The 17,640-nt window shown below is 44.3% G+C and overlaps 1 protein-coding gene across 1 annotated transcript in view; it reads right to left on the bottom strand.

The window, feature by feature from the left end:
* WNK2 (WNK lysine deficient protein kinase 2) overlaps positions 1 to 17,640 on the bottom strand; it is a 176,401-nt gene that overhangs the window by 88,904 nt on the left and 69,857 nt on the right. Inside the window, exons 5-6 of the mRNA XM_065407824.1 lie at positions 1,291 to 1,379; positions 170 to 389 (exon numbers count right to left, since the gene is read on the bottom strand). Coding sequence (XP_065263896.1) covers positions 170 to 389; positions 1,291 to 1,379 — 309 coding nt within the window. The remainder of the gene's footprint in view (positions 1 to 169; positions 390 to 1,290; positions 1,380 to 17,640) is intronic.

A 17,640-nucleotide genomic window follows, 5' to 3' on the forward strand; every position in this document is an offset into this window, starting at 1 on the left:
ACTACTTGAGTTTTCTTCCAGCATTCATTCTAAAACTAATGTCATCCTATTTAAACTAGATAGCCTGACCCTTTTGAGTGGAATTTACTTTACCAGATTTGCTCCTGCTGTCCTTTGAGATTTATGTACTAATTATATACATATTTTTGTCAGGAGAAATTTATTTTACCATTTCTTGTGCAACATCATCAGGAGTTTCCTTCTCCAGATCAAAAGTAAACTCAATGGCTCCATTATCTTTGGGTTTTCCTTTCAGTTTCTTAGGATCTTCTACCCAGAGTCTTAAGGCAATAGAGGATTTCCTACCATGGTCTTCTTCTGCAAGTTCCACTCTTACCCCAGTATCTTCAGCAAAAAAGGCATGGCTTAATAAGTCTTTAATTTCATATCTGGAACAGAAGATGTCCAAAAAGATTATCAAATACTGCATAATTTAAACACTTGCAATTAAGTATTTATTAACATAAATAGAAAGGCCCTCTAAAGGCAAGGCTAACAACAACAGTACGCTTTGCATTCAGCCATAAGAAATTTGTATTCTTAGTAGATAGAAGTAGTATGTCTAGTATTTTTAGGAATCCTTGGGAATTAGACATTTGCTATTTGGCAGAGCTTCAGCATTATTCATTTATGCACCAAGTGCTCCAAAGTGCAGAGGGAAACAGAAATGCAGTCCCTTCCCAAGACTGCTTACAAATCTGAGATTCAATACGACACAGGTGAGAGGGGGCCCCTCATCAAGGAGACAGTTCTGGTCTATAGGATTCATAGATTAGAAGGCCAGAAGGGACCACTGTGATCACCTAGTCTGACCTGAGACTGGACTCTGAAGCTAGACAAATTCAAATAAGGTGTGGTTTGTTTGTATTTTTAAACAGAGAGTCTAAATAATCACTGGAACAACTTATCAAGGTGTGGGGTGGATTCGCCATCACATGAAGCATTTAAAGCAACACTGGATGTCTTTTTTAGAAAGACATCCTCTAGTTTCACCATAAATTATTGCGCTCATTGCAGGAATTGCTGGATGAAATTTTATGGAATGTGTTAGGCTGGAGGTCAGACAAGATCAGAATGGTCATTTTGGACCTTAGTCTATAAAGGGGAGGGAAGGTTGGGTTTATTTTATTATCTTGAACTTAACTGGTGGTGCTGGAAGTCGTCCTTTATGTTTCATATGGTGTACAGCATTTGTGTACTTTCTTTTATATAATGAACACCCAGAGAAGCTTTAATAAATCTAAACATAAAGTTAAATTTTCATACAAAACTTGGCCATTTGAAACAAACCTTTCTTCTTTATTTTTGCAAATACACTCTCCAATTATCTCCTTAATTTCAGGATCAGTAACTTTCTCAAAACTTGCTGGCTTGACACCCTAAAAAGGGGGAAAAAGTAATTAGCTCAATAGAAAATTGCATTAAGTCTATAGGAATGTTAATTGTGGAAAAATTGTACTAAAACCCAAGATAACCACTTGTTTAGGTTTTAAGGATTAATTTGGAATGGAAATAAGAAATTCAACAACTTCCAAACCTAAGTATCACTGTGCTTTGGAACAAGCTGATTAGTTTGTGTGTGTCACTCTGCAATTCATCATGCAAATCTCCCTTGTCTTTATTACCAACACTTGGCAGCCTTGCTTTTTTACCCTGGATGGACTCTGCAGCCAACATTTAAGGAATGACAGTGTTTCAATTCTCAGTTTTTTTCCTTGAGAAGATTTGGTTTTAATGTAAGTTTTTAAAAGGAGGTTTTCATTAACTCTTTAAACACTAAATGGATACAAAATAGTCATTTTTTTCAGGTGGTCATTTGCAAGATGAGTCACAAAATGTGTTTTCTCACATAGGTACAATATTGCAGCAGCAAACATGAAACATCAATACAATATTCTGAAAGCTATTCTCCATGTAATCTTTCAGATTGCAGAGGGGTGGGGTGGGGGGTGAGCTGGAAAAGAAAATAAAAAAGGGAGGGCAGCAGAATGAGAATCTGCTCAAATAGCTCCAAATTGTTCACATATTTCCCAGCTGTTGAGGAAATCCAGTGCCCTGTAGAAACTCGGTGGAGACATTTGGGAGAAAGGGTGTAATCTCTACTGTAACCTGATGCAGGATAAACTTAATTAGCTTCAAACATTTTACATTCCTTCCAGGAATGCCTTTCACTCTTATGGATATAGAATATCTGAGCAGAAACAACTGCCTTCATGAAAAAACATCTGTTGACAAGTTAAGAGAAAAATTGCTAATGTAATCCCTGCCTCTAAAGAGGGCAGTAAAAGCTGAGATGCAGGCTGCTACACACAGAGAGCTCTAAAAACTGGAGAGAGATAATAGAGAGGCTTAATAGTATGAGTTGTGGCAGGAAGAGAGCATGGTGAAAAAAATACCAGGACAGTCAAAGATCATCTCCACCTGCTTGCTGATAACACAGGTACCTGTCTCTAGTCAAGCAACACTCTTTATGGGATGCACACTTCACAAGACTTTTATATCTTCCTGCATATAGAATTTTCTCATACAAGCAGAATCTCTAAGTCGCAAGCTACAGTACAGTTTGTATGCTCTTGTGTCTTTCCTTGCTGTCCCAAGTGGGAACAAGATAATTAGAAGAAAAACTGGACAGGTGATATGTAACACAGAGCAATGCATTTCCAATACCTGCGTAGACAGGCATTTCTGATATAGAGAAGAGACTACAGTAAGGTAAGAAAAATCATGTTTTAATTCTTGTTTATGTGACTCATTTCTAATGATCCAGTAAATAACAGCCCACCCTTCTAATGTCCTTGTCAAATCAAGCAGAATGTACTAACAGGCCCTCGGGATTTATGACACTGCCCACTTGTCCCCATGCAGCACAATTAAAAGCTTTCCTATAATCACTATTTCAAGTGCAAGATGGTAGTAGAACAGTTATAAGAAGTCTACAGTTCTAGACAAGAAGTTCTATTTACCCCTTCCACTTAGACTCAGTGTACACAAAAAAGCCTGCCAATGAAATATATACATAAAAGGTGTCTACTGAATAAAATTGGGCCAAAGGAGATTTCAGGAAAGCAAGTTTTCTGCATTTAGGCCCCACTTCAGTAAGGTACTCAAGACGTGAGTACTCCCAATGAAGTCAATGGGAGAACTCGTGTCCTTACATATCGTACCATTTACCTAAAAGACAGCATCTCATGAAGCCCAAAATTCGGTGGAGTTGACACCTAACCCCCTTCAGCTTCTTTTAAAATCTCATCCTAAAAGAACAATAATACTGTGCTAGACAAGAAAAACAGTACATTGGACTTCAGGCTCCATCCAAGGCTATGCTGCCTTTGAGATTAGCAGTACAGCTCTTCAGAAAAGTTCTGCACTTAAACCCCGATACAGCAAAGCAAGCAAGCATGCACAACTTCAATAGGACTTAAGCATTTTTAAGTATGTTGCTGAATTGGGGCCTTCAATAAATGTACTGACAGAATTTCAGTGGGAGCTGGGCATCTATCTCCCTTAAACGCCTATGAAAATCCCAGCCTTAGACTTCATTTTGAAGTTCTATTAAAGGTCTGATAGCATGTCAGCCTTAAATTCAGGTTGTGACTTGCCTTTGTTCTCAGCCTGGCTACTTCACTTTCGCCTTCAGCTCAAAAGATTCAGACATGTAATTTATGAATGTTGAGAAATCACGGAGTGGACATACAATGAGACCGAGCCTCCCAGAGCTTTGCCCAGACAGAAAGGAGAAAGAATTTTCTATTCAGGTGAAAGGAAAACATTCTAGAGGCAACCGTAAAACAAAAAAAGGATAGACTGGATGAACGCACTCTTTGATTAATCACATCTGAATTTTAATTATTAGACTAGGGATCCTTTTTTTTTTTTTGCATAATAAAAGCAAGTGCCAAAATGATATGCAATACTTGATCTGATCAAGGGTCAAAGTTGACTTAAAAACAAACAAACAAAAAAACTACTGCATCTCTGCCGGACTTTCCCTGGAAGGAGCTCCAACTGGGCAATAAAAGAAAATTTAAAGTAATCTAAATTTTTTTTAGTATTAATCCTCTATGCCCGAAAATCCTTATATTAAGCAACCATCAGCTCTTATGTTAAGTACAAGTCAGTATCTAGACTTTCTTGTGAGGATAACCTTGACAACCAGTGTAAAATGACTAACCGATTGTCAACCTTTGATATCTTCCCTCCCCCTCTGTGTGTCACATATTCATGGTCCTGCCCGAGGACTGGCTTTGGAGAACCGAACACTATGATAATAGGGCTATTGGTTTTTAGAAAGACCCCAGACCAATTTGGAGCTGAGGGGTGGTTCTAGCCACACTACCATGATGGGCAGCTATAAGCTCCCTTCCAGACAGCTGCCTGCAACTGTACCAACTCCCTGGATCAGTAATCACTGGCTACAGGAGTAGCAGCTTAACAACACGAGACACAGTTTATTATAGTAGATTCAGCACAGAGGGTGAAGATACTTGACTACAGTATAATAATCAGGAGCTGGGGAGGAGGAAGGAAGAAACTTAACAGCCTAGACATGCATCTTAAAATGTGTCAATACTAAAGATAGGAATTATTTAATATGCTGCAAGCGAACAAAGATGAGGTTGAATATCTGGAAAGACTTTCGGCAAGTCAGTCAATAACAGTGTTAGCAATTCTTGCAGTTTTACTGTATGCCTCATGACATTTGTTGCTCTTAAAGCTCCAGCTCCTGTTTTTTAAAAAAAATCTCAGCTTTCCATAAAAACAAAAAAGAAAAAGTTTCTAGGCTTCATGGTTATTGGACAAATTCTTGAAAATGTTTCCCCGGTGTGTCCTAAAGCTTCAAAAACCAGAAGACAAATAAAATGAATCCAGTAGTATATATTTGTATATAATATTTAATTTCATTATTTTGGGAGCCTGACTCCATTTTTGAACTCTTTGGGTTGGCAATACTGTAATGGGGTATTCAATAGGCTTCCAAATGAAGTGGTAGAATTATTGGAACAATAAAAACTAGATTGAGCAATACACTAGAAAGTTCACTGTAGGGAAAATTTTTGCACTGGGAAGAAGATGGGCTGGAAGATCTAATAAATACTCTTTATTTCTACAACTCTGTGACAACTGGTCTGAGGACTGTTGGAACCAGTAACCTGGAGATTAAGAGAGACATTGTTTAACTTGATGTTTAGTTAATTTTTAAAATAAATGAGTTTAAAAGTATCTGTACAGTTACTGCATCTACCCCTAACTCCTTCTGCCAATTTTGTGGTTACACCATAACTTCAGGAGTGTTTCCTCTCCCCTCTACGGGGGTGTGGGAGACCCAAACAGAGGAAAATAGCTGACTATACAAAGGAAGAGAGAAACTGGCTAAAGGAAAGTGCTGCTAAATACACCAAATGCATTTTTAAAAGGTATTCTAATCTCTTAGTTACAGTAATGTCCGATGTTACTTTCAACAATAAAAGGTAAAAAACAGAGAAAAAGTTTTGTTCAAAGTTGACTGTGTTCCTTTAAAATGTCTCTTCTATTACCAAACCCTCAAGACACAGAGCTACATGTCAAATATCTTTAAGTGTTGTGGCTTCTGAATGGTCTTAACTATCTATGGGAGAAACACTTTTTCAGATAGAATAGTGTCTCATTACAGTATGCTGCTATCTGACCTAGATGGTATTCAACTAGTATTTCATAATGGGAAGCACCCTGAAGTAGTATTTTGTTTATGTTCTCTGCTAATGAGAAGAGACTTGTACTGGGAAGAGAATATTAAATCACCACCACCACCGTGGTGTGTCAGTGCAACTTCCAGCTGAACGAGAAGAAGTGCTAGAACAACCCTTGTAGCTATTTGTCAAATGTGCCCCTTTGACCAGACTCATACCAAGATCAGGGCCTTGAATAACAGTGTGGGGCCCCCAAAGAGCTCTCAACCTGTGTGCTATCCCTTTGGCAGTAAGGCCAAAAGAGGGGGAGGAGGGGCAGGGATGAAAGTTGGCCGGTTTACTGTGGTTCAATGAGGCAGTACTTTTTTGTGGCGTATGCCAACTCAAGCTCCAGAATCTAAACTTTTGTTATACCAAACTTAATTCTCCAGCTCTTAAGACTGTTAAGAAATCCTTCAGTGTGTGAACAGAGCTCAAACTGAGTATCTCCAGACAGCCTGACAACTCATAACTCAACTACCATACATCTCAACAGGGTATAGACAGGGTGTGGGCTGACCAAAGTGCACAAAGGGAGAAGAGGGGTATAGTCATATTATGAAGATCTGCACAATTTGCAAGTGGCATTTCATTTTAGTTTTTCAGGTGAGACTGAGACCATTTCTTCCTCTTCCTGCCACAATTGCACCCCTGGCCAGAAGGAAAGAAAAATCGCTGCCTAATCTCTCCCACCAAAAGTTTGGACCCTCAAATTGTAGAACTGGCCAAAGCCAGAGGATGAGACTTGTTATCTTAGTAAGGGAACTTGTGTTTAGATAAATCTTTTCATTGCAATTTCATAGTGGAAAGCAATGTGACACAGACCGTTACACATTTTCAACTACTGTAGTTCGCTAAAGGCCGTTAGCAATTTCCATCCTGATTATACTTGTCAGAAAGAACGGGTAATCAAAATCATAACATGTTACAGCTTAATGCTTTCTGGAGAACTCATGTGCACCTATCAATTAAATGAAAAGAAACGGACAGTTGAGACAACTTTGAACATATTACCCAAGGAGCCTTTCATTAATTGGTGTAGCTTCCCCAAGAGAAACACTTTGCTTACATATCCAGTGGTTGTGCTTCCACAAGAATATTCTTGTTTCTTTTTATAATCCCAGATTATCTCATAAGTATCTTGACATGAACTAAACACGTAGGAAATGTAAACCACATCACATCTCACTTTAGCCTGGTTTTCCTGAATGCATGAGCTTTTTACATTTATGCAATTTGTCTTGCATTTGGACATTATTTGGATGGAGCAGGGCAGGGCAGGGCAGGGCAGGGCTAGTCACCTAGAGAATAAATCTGCTGCATTAAGGAAAGTCTCATTTGACAGAAGGCCCCAGTTGACCGATTGAGAGTTTTGACCTTACAACTGCGTTAATTGCAAAAGAGTGGCTCCTGGGGTTGCTAAATTACTCTCAATGGTCTTTGGAGTCATGCCCACTCCCCTGCAAACATCTGCTGTGTTAGACCCAGAGTATATGACAAAACAAATAACAAGGAGCAGCTCTGTGACTGATTTAATTCAATACTTCTTTCAAACCAGCATTTTAAAAAGGCAGCAGCAACTTCCCAAATGCTATAACATGTTAGTTCCCCTCGCGCGTGGGAGGAGATCCCCAGACACATCTGCAAAGCCACCTCGTTGTCCCACTGCAAATCTTTCCATCATGATGCCTACAACAATCTCGACACTGGATAGGCAGCTGGCGTGATGAGACCACTGCCCATCAGACTGCTCACAGAACAGTCAGTGTTGTCTCATTGTTTCCTTCTGCTCCCGTCTGTCTATACCGGTCATCTCTTGTTTGTAAGCTCTTTTGGGCAGAGTCTGTTTGTTTTGACAGAACAAGGAGTAATGGTCTCAAGTTGCAGTGGGGGAGGTTTAGGTTGGATATTAGGAAAAACTTTTTCACTAGGAGGGTGGTGAAGCACTGGAATGGGTTACCTAGGGAGATGGTGGAATCTCCTTCCTTGGAGGTTTTTAAGGTCAGGGTTGACAAAGCCCTGGCTGGGATGATTTAGTTGGGAATTGGTCCTGCTTTGAGCAGGGGGTTGGACTAGATGACCTCCTGAGGTCCCTTCCAACCCTGAGATTCTATGATTCTACAGTACCTAGCAGAAGGGGGTCCTGGTCCATGCCTGGGGCTCCTAGGGACTACTGCAATAGCAATAAATAAGTAAACGAGTAATAGCTCAATGCCAAGTTAGCAACCAGGCAAGATGTCTCCAGCTGTTTTTTAAAACAATCCCTTTTCCACACAAGAGCATTACCCATTTACAAGCAAATGAATGCTACCTTAGTGCTATGATTTATGCAAAAGTTCACACTAACATACACTTGGAGCAGGAAAAAGCAGCCATTAGATGCTGGGTTTTCATGTCATTGTCGTTTAGAAGAACCTGACTTGAAATCTCTTCCACAAGTGCAGCATCTCAAAAAGAAGTTTGGATACTGATTAAAACTACAATACATTGATGAAACCACAACCAGTCAGCAAGCAGCTGGGCTCCCAAGACAGGGAAATTGCTCTAAATGGTCTCACTGAATATTTGCTGATTAGCAAATATACAAAAACCTAAGACCATTTTCCCATGCTGAAAAAATTAAATTAAATTAAGGACTTGAATTCAGTAGTTGGGGTATGCTCTAGTGGTTCTTTCCCTGCCAGCCAGCCCTTACCTAAACTTCACTTTTGCTTACATCTCCTTAATAGGGAAATATTCTCAAACTCCCACACTGGTGAGAAGCTCCACAGTGGAGACACTAATGGACCCTCCCATGCCTAGGCAAGAGGTTATGTGTTGGTGGACTGAGAATCACTAATTCTCTTTGGTCCAAAATAATTTAACTTAATATTTTTTGGCACTTTGCAAAAGCCATTAACTTTGCAGGGGGGTTAGGGAAAGGATGAGGGAATGATCCTGGATAGAACTGGAGAAGTTGTGGGTGGGGAAAAACAGAGAAATAAAGGGCTTCTTCTTCTTCATGTATTGGCTGGCTGTGGTAAATTCTCTCCATTTCATTATTTAATGCTGACGGCTGGCAGAGTTTATTTGTATTTCTCTTCAAATCATATAAATCTTTCGCCTTTTACTGTTAGTGGTGGTGGTGAAGTTTGATTGTTATTAGGGTGCACTTGGAGCTTTTGTGCAGCTTTTAAAAATGGTTAAATTTAAATAATTAGAAATAATTAAAAACATGACTTATAACAGGGGTCAGCAACCTACGGCACGCGTGCCAAACACGGCACGCAAGCCGATTTTGAGTGGCACGCTGCTGCCTGCCCGGTGAGAGGAGGAGGAGGAGGGGCAGGAAAGCGCCACACTGGGGGAAGAAGCGGGGGAGGGGGGAAGCTTGGCTGCCGCAGGACCAAGCTTCTGCCTCCTGCCCCCGCAGGGGAGAGTGGTGGTGGGGGGTCCCGGCCCCCAGCCCCACTCAGCCCCCCCGCCCACTGCTCTCCCCTGCAGGGACAGGGAGGCAGAAGCTTGGTCCTGCGGCAGCCAAGCTTCCTCCTTCCCCCGCTTCTTCCCCCAGCTTGGTGCTTTCCTGCCCCTCCTCCTCTCCTTCCCTGCGCCGATCAGCTGATGGCCCTTGCGAGGGGGAGAGAGAGGAGTGGCAGTGTGCTCCTTGCTCCGTAGAGGAAGCAGAGAAGAGGTAGGGATGGGGCCTTGGGGAAGAGGTAGGGACGGGGCATATCCCTTCCAGCCCCCTGCCATGAGCCGCTCAGGGCAGGGGGCTGGGAGCACCCCCATGAGCCGAGCACCCCAGCCCTCTGCCCTGAATCCTCCCCACCCCCAGCCTTCTGCCCTGCACCTCCACACACACCCCAGCCCTCTGCCCTGACCCCTGAACTCCCCCCAGCCTTCTGCCCTGCACCCCCACACCCCTCTGCCCTGAGCCCTGAACTCCCCCACCCCCAGCCTTCTGCCCTGAACCCCCCCACATCCCCACTGTCCTCTGCCCTGACCCCTGAACCCCCCCACCCCCAGCCCTCTGCCCTGCACCCCCAGCCCTCTGCCCTGACCTCCCCCCCACCCCCAGCCTTCTGCCCTGCACCCCCACACACACCCAGCCCTCTGCCCTGAACCCCCCCACACACCCAGCCTTCTGCCCTGAACCCCCCCACATCCCCACTGCCCTGACCCCTGAACCCCCCCCAGGTCTGGGATCCCGGCTGCCGGCCCCTTGCCAGCCGGCGTCCCGGCCGCAGGCCCCGCTCAGCCCGCTGCCAGCCTAGGTGAACAGAACTAGGGTTACCATATTTCAACAATCAAAAAAGAGGATGGGAGGAGCCCCGTCCTAGCCCCGACCCGTCCTGCCCTAGCCCCGCCCCTGCCCCTTCCACTCCCTCCCACTTCCCGCCCCCCTCAGAATCCCCAACCCTCCCCCTGCTCCTTGTCCCCTGACTGCCCCCTCCTGGGACCCCTGCCCCTAACTGCCCCCGAGGACTCCACCCCCTACCTAAGCCTCCCTGCTCCTTGTCCCCTGATTGCCCCCTCCTAACTGGCCCCCTAGGACCCTACCCCCTACCTGTCCCCTGACAGCCCCAACCCTTATCCACACCCCCACTCCCAGACAGACCCCCGGGACTCCCACGCCCCATCCAACCACTCCCCTCCCCCTGACAGCCCCCCCCCAGAACTCCCTACCCATCTAAACCCCTCTGCTCCATGTCTCCTGACTGCTCCAATCCCTCTCCCTACCCCTGCCCCCTGACAGCCCCCCCAGAACTCCCAACCCCCCCCGCTCCTTGTCCCCTGACTACCCCTTCTGGGACCCCTGCTCCTAACTGCCCTCCAGAACCCCACCCCCTACCTAAGCCTCCCTGTTCCTTGTCCCCTGACTGCCCCCTCCTGAGGCCCTACCCCCTACCTGTACCCTGACTGCCCAAAACCTTATCCACACCCCCACCCCCAGAAAGCCCCCCCCCGAACTCCCAACCCCCCCCACTCCCTGTCTCTTGACTGCCCCCTCCAGAACCCCCCTGCCCCTTCTCCGACCCCCTGGCCCTCTTACTGTGCCGCTCAGAACAGCGTGTCGGGCTCCACGCGGAGCCCAACACGCTGCTGCGCTCCCCAGTGGAGCGCACAGCCTGGTTCCCGCCCTTACAGAGTGCTGCGGAGCGGCGCGCTGGGCAGCAGGGGAGGGGGAGGAGCTCCAGACTGCCGGAGGCCCGTTGCGAACGTCCGGCGATCTGCGAATGCAGGGAGGGGGATGGGGAGGAGGGGAGTGATCTCAAGCAGCAGGGGAGAGGAGGGGGAAGCGGAGGAGGGGCTCTGGCTGCCGGAGCCCCGTGCAAGTGGCACGATCCGTCCGGCTGCCCTGTCAGCCGCACGCGCTCTGCATGGGGGGGGAAATCCGGACATGTACAAATCCCCCCCGGACGCTATTTTTAACTCAGAAAAGCCGGACATGTCCGGGAGAATCTGGACGAATGGTACCCCTAACAGAACCCCAGGCTGGAAGCGGGCTGAGCAGGCTGGCGGCATAAGATCAGCATTTTAATTTAATTTTAAAATGAAGCTTCTTAAACATTTTGAAAACCTTGTTTACTTTACATACAACAATAGCTTAGTTACAGAATATAGACACAGAGAGAGACCTTCTAAAAAACGTTAAAATGTATCACTGGCACGCGAAACCTTAAATTACAGTGAATAAATGAAGACTCGGCCCACCACTTCTGAAAGGTTGCCGACCCCTGTCTTATAACATGCAGGGATTACAGCACAGTGCAATGCCTGGTGCAGTTTTAAAAAAGCAGTAATCTTCCTAATATTTTTGTTTGCTTGTATACTACTATTCTATTGTTTCGTTTCATTTCCCCCCGCCAGCCCATGTCTTCTAGTATACAGTTACAGTCAAACCGGTAGGGTTTTTTTGAGTCCAGATCTCTGCTAATGGCCCTGTTATTAAAATTAGTAGATTGTTTCTTAAATGAGGTGCATTTTCATGTTCTTTTCCTAGGCTGAAGTGTGCCTGGTTTTTCCTTCTTAAGAGTTAAATTTTTATCTAACAAAACATTTAGACAAAGATTTTGGACAGAACCTATAGTTTCATCCATGTTTAACATTCTTTGATTTTTTCGACCAGATCAATTGAGTTTCTGTAGATCTACAAAAGAGAAGGCATTTGGGGAAGTAAGTAATCAATCACATTTCATAACAGGGCTACATATAATTAATGTTAAATATAAAGCCTCCTCACATCTCGTTCTGCTCTTATTTTTGCTTCTTTTACTATAAGAGTCACTTGAAACACTGCTGTTCACGTTCTTATTTGACATCAAAAGGTCCATCTCATTCATCACTATATAAAAGCCATCTGTCTTTTCTGCATCTTTCCAAGGAAACACTGCAGCAAAGTTTTAAGTATACCGACTAGAGAACTCCTCATTATAGACAGCAGCATGAAACCTGAACAGCTGCCTTTGTCAACAAAAGCAGACCCAGCTCCTCCACCTCTGAAAGAGAGAGTTAGTTTTTTTTACCTCCTGGATAGGGATATTTCCTAATGATGTTCTCCGCTGCTAAACTTCACAAGGCCTCATGACTACACACAAGAAAAATGAGAAATTTTTAAAGAGCCTCCTCACATTCTTCAAACACAGGTCAGATTTGAAGAAGAAAATACACTGGACTCCAGTGAAAGGTCTTTGAGCCTGCACAGCCATGCACATTTCGGGCATTGAAGATTGAATCTCCAAGCCAGACTCTAAGAGATGTAAAAATGGCTTCTTGTCTCTAAAAAGAGATACAATTTTTACACCAGGGGAAGGAATCACTCTATTGAAACAACAACAGTCTACTTTAAGAAATGTACAACTGATGCCAGACAAATCAAAGTTAAACCTAAACCATATCAGCCTGAAAGTCTGTACCTTTTCTACAATCTTTTCCTTGGGTTAGAAGGCTGCTTTAGGTATTTGTTTACTGTGGGTTAGTGGTGGCATAATTAAGAGTTTGGGAATAAAAAAACAAGCAAAAAAAAAAAAAAAACACCGTTCACTCTGCAGAGCAATGGAAGTGATATCCCAATATAGAGGGTATGTTCTGCACTATTAATCTCACGTTGGCACATTACATGTTGCAAGCAAAGGCTGTCTGCACAAGGTAACTTGCTTTGTCTCCCAACAGAAAGAGGTGCTTTCATTTTGATACTGAGAAAAAAAAATATGATTTGCCCATATGTTGGGTACTGTCTGAGAATCATATCCAGGGCCAACTGAAGCCTGCACTTTATTTTACTTGGCCCCCCAAAATAAAAAACAGGTAGGGAATATGGTGTTGGCGCACCTTTCCAGCAGGGTGAATTGCATGGAGTTAGAGTTCCTGCAAAAGGAAATATTCTCTTCATGCAGAACAGATGAAATGTCAAGACTGGGGGGGGGGGGGGGTGAAATCCTGGCCCCCACTGAAGAGAATGACAAAATTCCCAATGAGGACAAATTTCATCCCAGGATTTTAAGCAGTGAGAACCTATGCAATCACAAACTCATCTCTGTTTCAAAGCACAACAGTTGACAATTCTGCTAATCTGCAGATCTAAGAAGGTCTCTGATATACAGGAACAATCTATTTAATGAGATTTATAACACGACTTGTCTGTTTCAGCAGTCTCTTGCAAAAGATGGGTTACTTCAGTTTGTATAAACCAAATGCAAATACAGGAAGAACATTAAACCCATTAAGACTCATAAAAGGGAAAGGATGTGAACAAAGTGACTTCCACAGAGGGATGTTTTAAAATGATAGGTTTGTGATCTTTAGGCTCCTGCCTCTAAAGCCAATAAGGAATCTATTAAATCCCAATGGATTCAGGAACTGAAGTTTGTCTGCTGTGAATTCTGCAGTGCACCAGTAAAACAAATATTTGGATTGGACTTACAAGGGAAGAGCAGCAAGTCAGATATTTTATCACAAAATATGCTCCACTGTCTACATCAAAATTACTTAGCAGAATGATTAAGCACAAAGAAAATCTGACTATGGGGGAAAAAAAACAAGCTATGCATGAAAAATGAGATTACAGCATCAGAACTAAGGCCATCAGAAATATGCTGACCACAAAATAATGTTAATGTTTGCAGCAATAAGGTGTGTTTTATATTTCCCCCTATTTCTTTTTGCATCGTGCATCATTAAACTGAACCAAGTCCAGAATTTACTTTACTATTTTCATTAGCCCTCCCCTCAATACTCAGCATATTGAGGCTTTGGATCCCCAGTGCAAAATCTGAGAATTTAACTTTGTCACTACAGACAGGATCACAGACATGTTTCTAGTCTTTCCGTTGTTCTTTTGGTTGTGGCAAGAAGCCTAAAAAAAGTCCTCATGAGAGTCCTTGGGGGGGAAAAGTTATAATTGGAAGAGTGCCATTTTATTCTCTAGATTAACTCAGATGCTAAGGCTGTACAGGTAGGGGCATGGGCTAGTAGTAGTTTAATCTCACAAAGAATCTTCAACCTACTCTGTAAAGGCCTAAGAAAGAGAAAATAACTCAAGAAATCATAGTGCGCTATTACTCTGGACACCATGCTCACATCTCCGCACATAAAGGACAAACAGAGAATGATTAAAGAAAATGGAATTGCACCATGGGTCAGTTGGGTGAAGAAGCTCAGATGGGGAAAGGGCCTTAATTGCAAAAATCTAGTAATCTAGGGCTGCATAATCCTCTAAAAACAAAAGAGTGAAAAGAGGAAAGTTTCAGAAAGTAATTTAACAGTTTTGCATGCCAACAGTTCCTATCACTATGAGCAACAGTAAAATATGTTATTTCAGCAGCATCTTACACACTCTTAACAGAGAAGAGCTCAACATATTGTTTTGCTGTTAGAGTTTAACATCTGCTTGAGGAGGAGAGAAATACGAATAAGGAATTAAAAACAGTGTAATCAACGTGTTACTCTCCTATGCACTATGGTCCACTAAGGCTAGATCATTAATGACACACTCTTCCAATTTAAAGGACACAGGAATGCAGTTATATTTCTGGTGCATTGTTTTTCCTATTATTATTTGTATTAGCATAGCGCTTAGGAGCCCTAGTCAGAGGCCAGGACCTGACCGTGTACTCTACAAACACAGAATACAAAAAGTGGTCTCTGCCCTGCAAACCAATGTTTCATACAAAACTTCTTTAAATATCTGTATGCAGTGTTGTTGAAGCCATGTCAGTTCTAAGTTGAAATATTTAGTAGTGTTCATGAACAAACCACATTTACATAATTTATTCTTTATTTGAGAAGTTTATGGACACATTCTGCCCTATTGAGGCCCCTGTAAGGAGCAAAACTGAGTAGAATTTGGCCTCTTCATTTCTCTACACATTCTTAGCTACTTTGATCTAACGAGACAAATGAAAATGCCAGCTGCACTAACTGTGGAAAGCCTGTATAATCAACAAAGTTTGTTTTTATGGATTTTTTAATGAGGTGAATCTTTAAATAAATTAACTTTTTCTGCTCAGGTTGTCAAACCCATCTGTAAAGGCCTCATATGAGGCGGGAATCTCAGGGTTCCGCTGCCTGCCTCCCAGAGTTCCCAAGCAGGCCCCAGTCTTACTGGAGTAACATCCTGTCTAGAGAACAAACTGCAGTCCTGTCTGGTTATTCACAAAGATAAGCCAATGTGTTGCCCTTTGTGGTAGCCCCCTGGGCTGCAGAAGCAGCTATTCTCCAGGGGAAGTCCAGGCTGAGAGCAAGATTCACCTGGGTGGGAACAAGAGCCCTTCCTAAGGCTCTTACTCCTCCCTCTTATATCTTTACATTACGAGGACCAGCTCCTTGCTCCTCCCTCTGTGACAGTTTGCACACAGCCTCCAGGTTTGGCAAGGCTTTTCTTTCCCTCCCCAAGCTGTTAGCTAATCCCTTCCTCATGGTGACACCGATGTCCATTTTTTCAGCTAAGGAATTCTGATACATTCACACTCCTTCAGCGGCTACTATCGCTTCCAGCAGCGCTGAGAAGTACATATAGGCCATCACATCATGCCGGCTGCACCTAGTCCTTGCTAACCCTTCTGGAAGTTCTTCCCAGGCTAGCTGTGTTTGAGGTACAAGGGACTCCCAGCATTAGGACTTAGGGCAAGCAGCTTCAGTGAGCTACCAGATGCACTTTGCTTCTTTGGAAAGGGGTAATATGCACCGCCAGCTAAGGAGTGTGTTAAGATGACCAGACAGTAGCGGATGGGCTAGATGACTGTGTGGCTGCACATACCCCCTACTGTTTGGTGCTAAAACGTGCTGGTCCTGCTCCTGCCATTAGAACATTAGCTAGAGATTTTGTTCTGCTGCTCGCACCGCAAAGCAGCTCCATTATACTCCTCCTGCAGAGCAGAGGACGGGATGCAGACCTCTGTAAGGAAAAAGGTGTTTCTAAGCTACTTTGGGCTGGGAGTCCAAGTAGCAGAGGTCCCACTTTGCTAAGTTACAAATACACAGGAGTGAGTAAGAACTACTTCGCTATTCAGTGGTGGCCTCATACTGTCAGCATATTGCCATGGATTCCACAGACAGCTCCAATGTCACTTTGCTTATGGTGACACCAATGCCAACTTTTCAACCAAGGAATTCTGGCTCACCCATAATGTCCCTGTGGTCATCATCAACCCAGCTGAGCAGAAATAGGTCTATAAACGTAAGGCCCTCTAGCAGAAGTACCTGGGTCTCTGCCTGCCAGTCTGACAGCAATGGCAGGGGAATAGTTAGGGACTGGTGCTCTATGTTACTGAGCTATATGAGATTCAATTATAAAGGCCCATACAAGCACTAGTTTTATCAGGCAAGGGTGCATAGCTGGGTACCAGATGAAGGCCTCCTCTGCTCTGGCAGGGATTAAGGAAAGTGAAGCAATACGGTTATTAGATGGCATCTCCTGATTTGCCATTTTGGTCTCCAGCTTCATTGGCTGTGACCGTCACATTCATGGGACTGTACTGAAACCTACATCACCCACAGCCTCTTGGATGAGGCTACTGACCCCAACTGCCTTTCCAAGACCTGGCCAAATGGATGAACTGTCTCTATACTGGGGCAGCTGTGACTGTCAGGATACTCCTCTCATCAGAGGAAAATGGAGAGAGACTAGCTGTGCTTTCGGGACCTTGCTTTAGAAGGTGTGAGCAATCTTCTCATCCGTATACCAGGGGTGGCCAACCTGAGCCTGAGAAGGAGCCAGAATTTACCAATGTACATTGCCAAAGACCCACAGTAATACATCAGCAGCCCCCATCACCCCCCTCACCCGCCCCACCACCTACTGCCTGCTGGGAGCCCTGCTGATCAGCACTTTCCCCTTCCTCCCCGTGCCTCCTGCCCGCTGCGATCAGCTGTTTTGCAGTGTACAGGAGGCTCTGGGATGGAGGGGGGAGGAGCAAGGGTGCAGCAGGCTCAGGGGGAGTGCAGGAATGGGCGGGGGCCTGCCGGTAAGGGGTGGAGTGGGGGCAGGGCCTGGGGTTGAGCAGTGGAAAGTTGGCACTTGTAGCTTTAGCCCCGGAGTCAGCACCTATGCAAGGAGCCGCATATTAACTTCTAAAGAGCCGCATGCGGCTCCAGAGCCGCAGGTTGGCCACCCCTGCTATATACCATGTAGCGTTAGACACTCACCACCTTGCTTGGGTCTGGCTTTAGAAATCAAAGCAACATTATCCGTAGGTCAGCTCGAGCCGTCTCTCTAGGCGTAGCTGCTTTTTCCTCGCAGCTCCATTCTAGGTCCTTGAGAGGAGGTGTGCATAGCCACTCCCACCTTTTTTATACCTAGGTGAAGCACCTGTCTCAGGGAGACAACAGAACCCACCTCATCAATTCCCAGGGGGAGTAAACTGGCTAGAAAGGCCTGGGGTGTTTCATGTGCCAGTGTGTTTGAAGTGTGCCACTGTGAAGAAAGTCATGGTGGGTGAGGTAGTATCTTTTATTG

The sequence above is a fragment of the Emys orbicularis genome, chromosome 7, assembly GCF_028017835.1.
Source record: "Emys orbicularis isolate rEmyOrb1 chromosome 7, rEmyOrb1.hap1, whole genome shotgun sequence".
Lineage (NCBI taxonomy): Eukaryota > Metazoa > Chordata > Testudines > Emydidae > Emys > Emys orbicularis.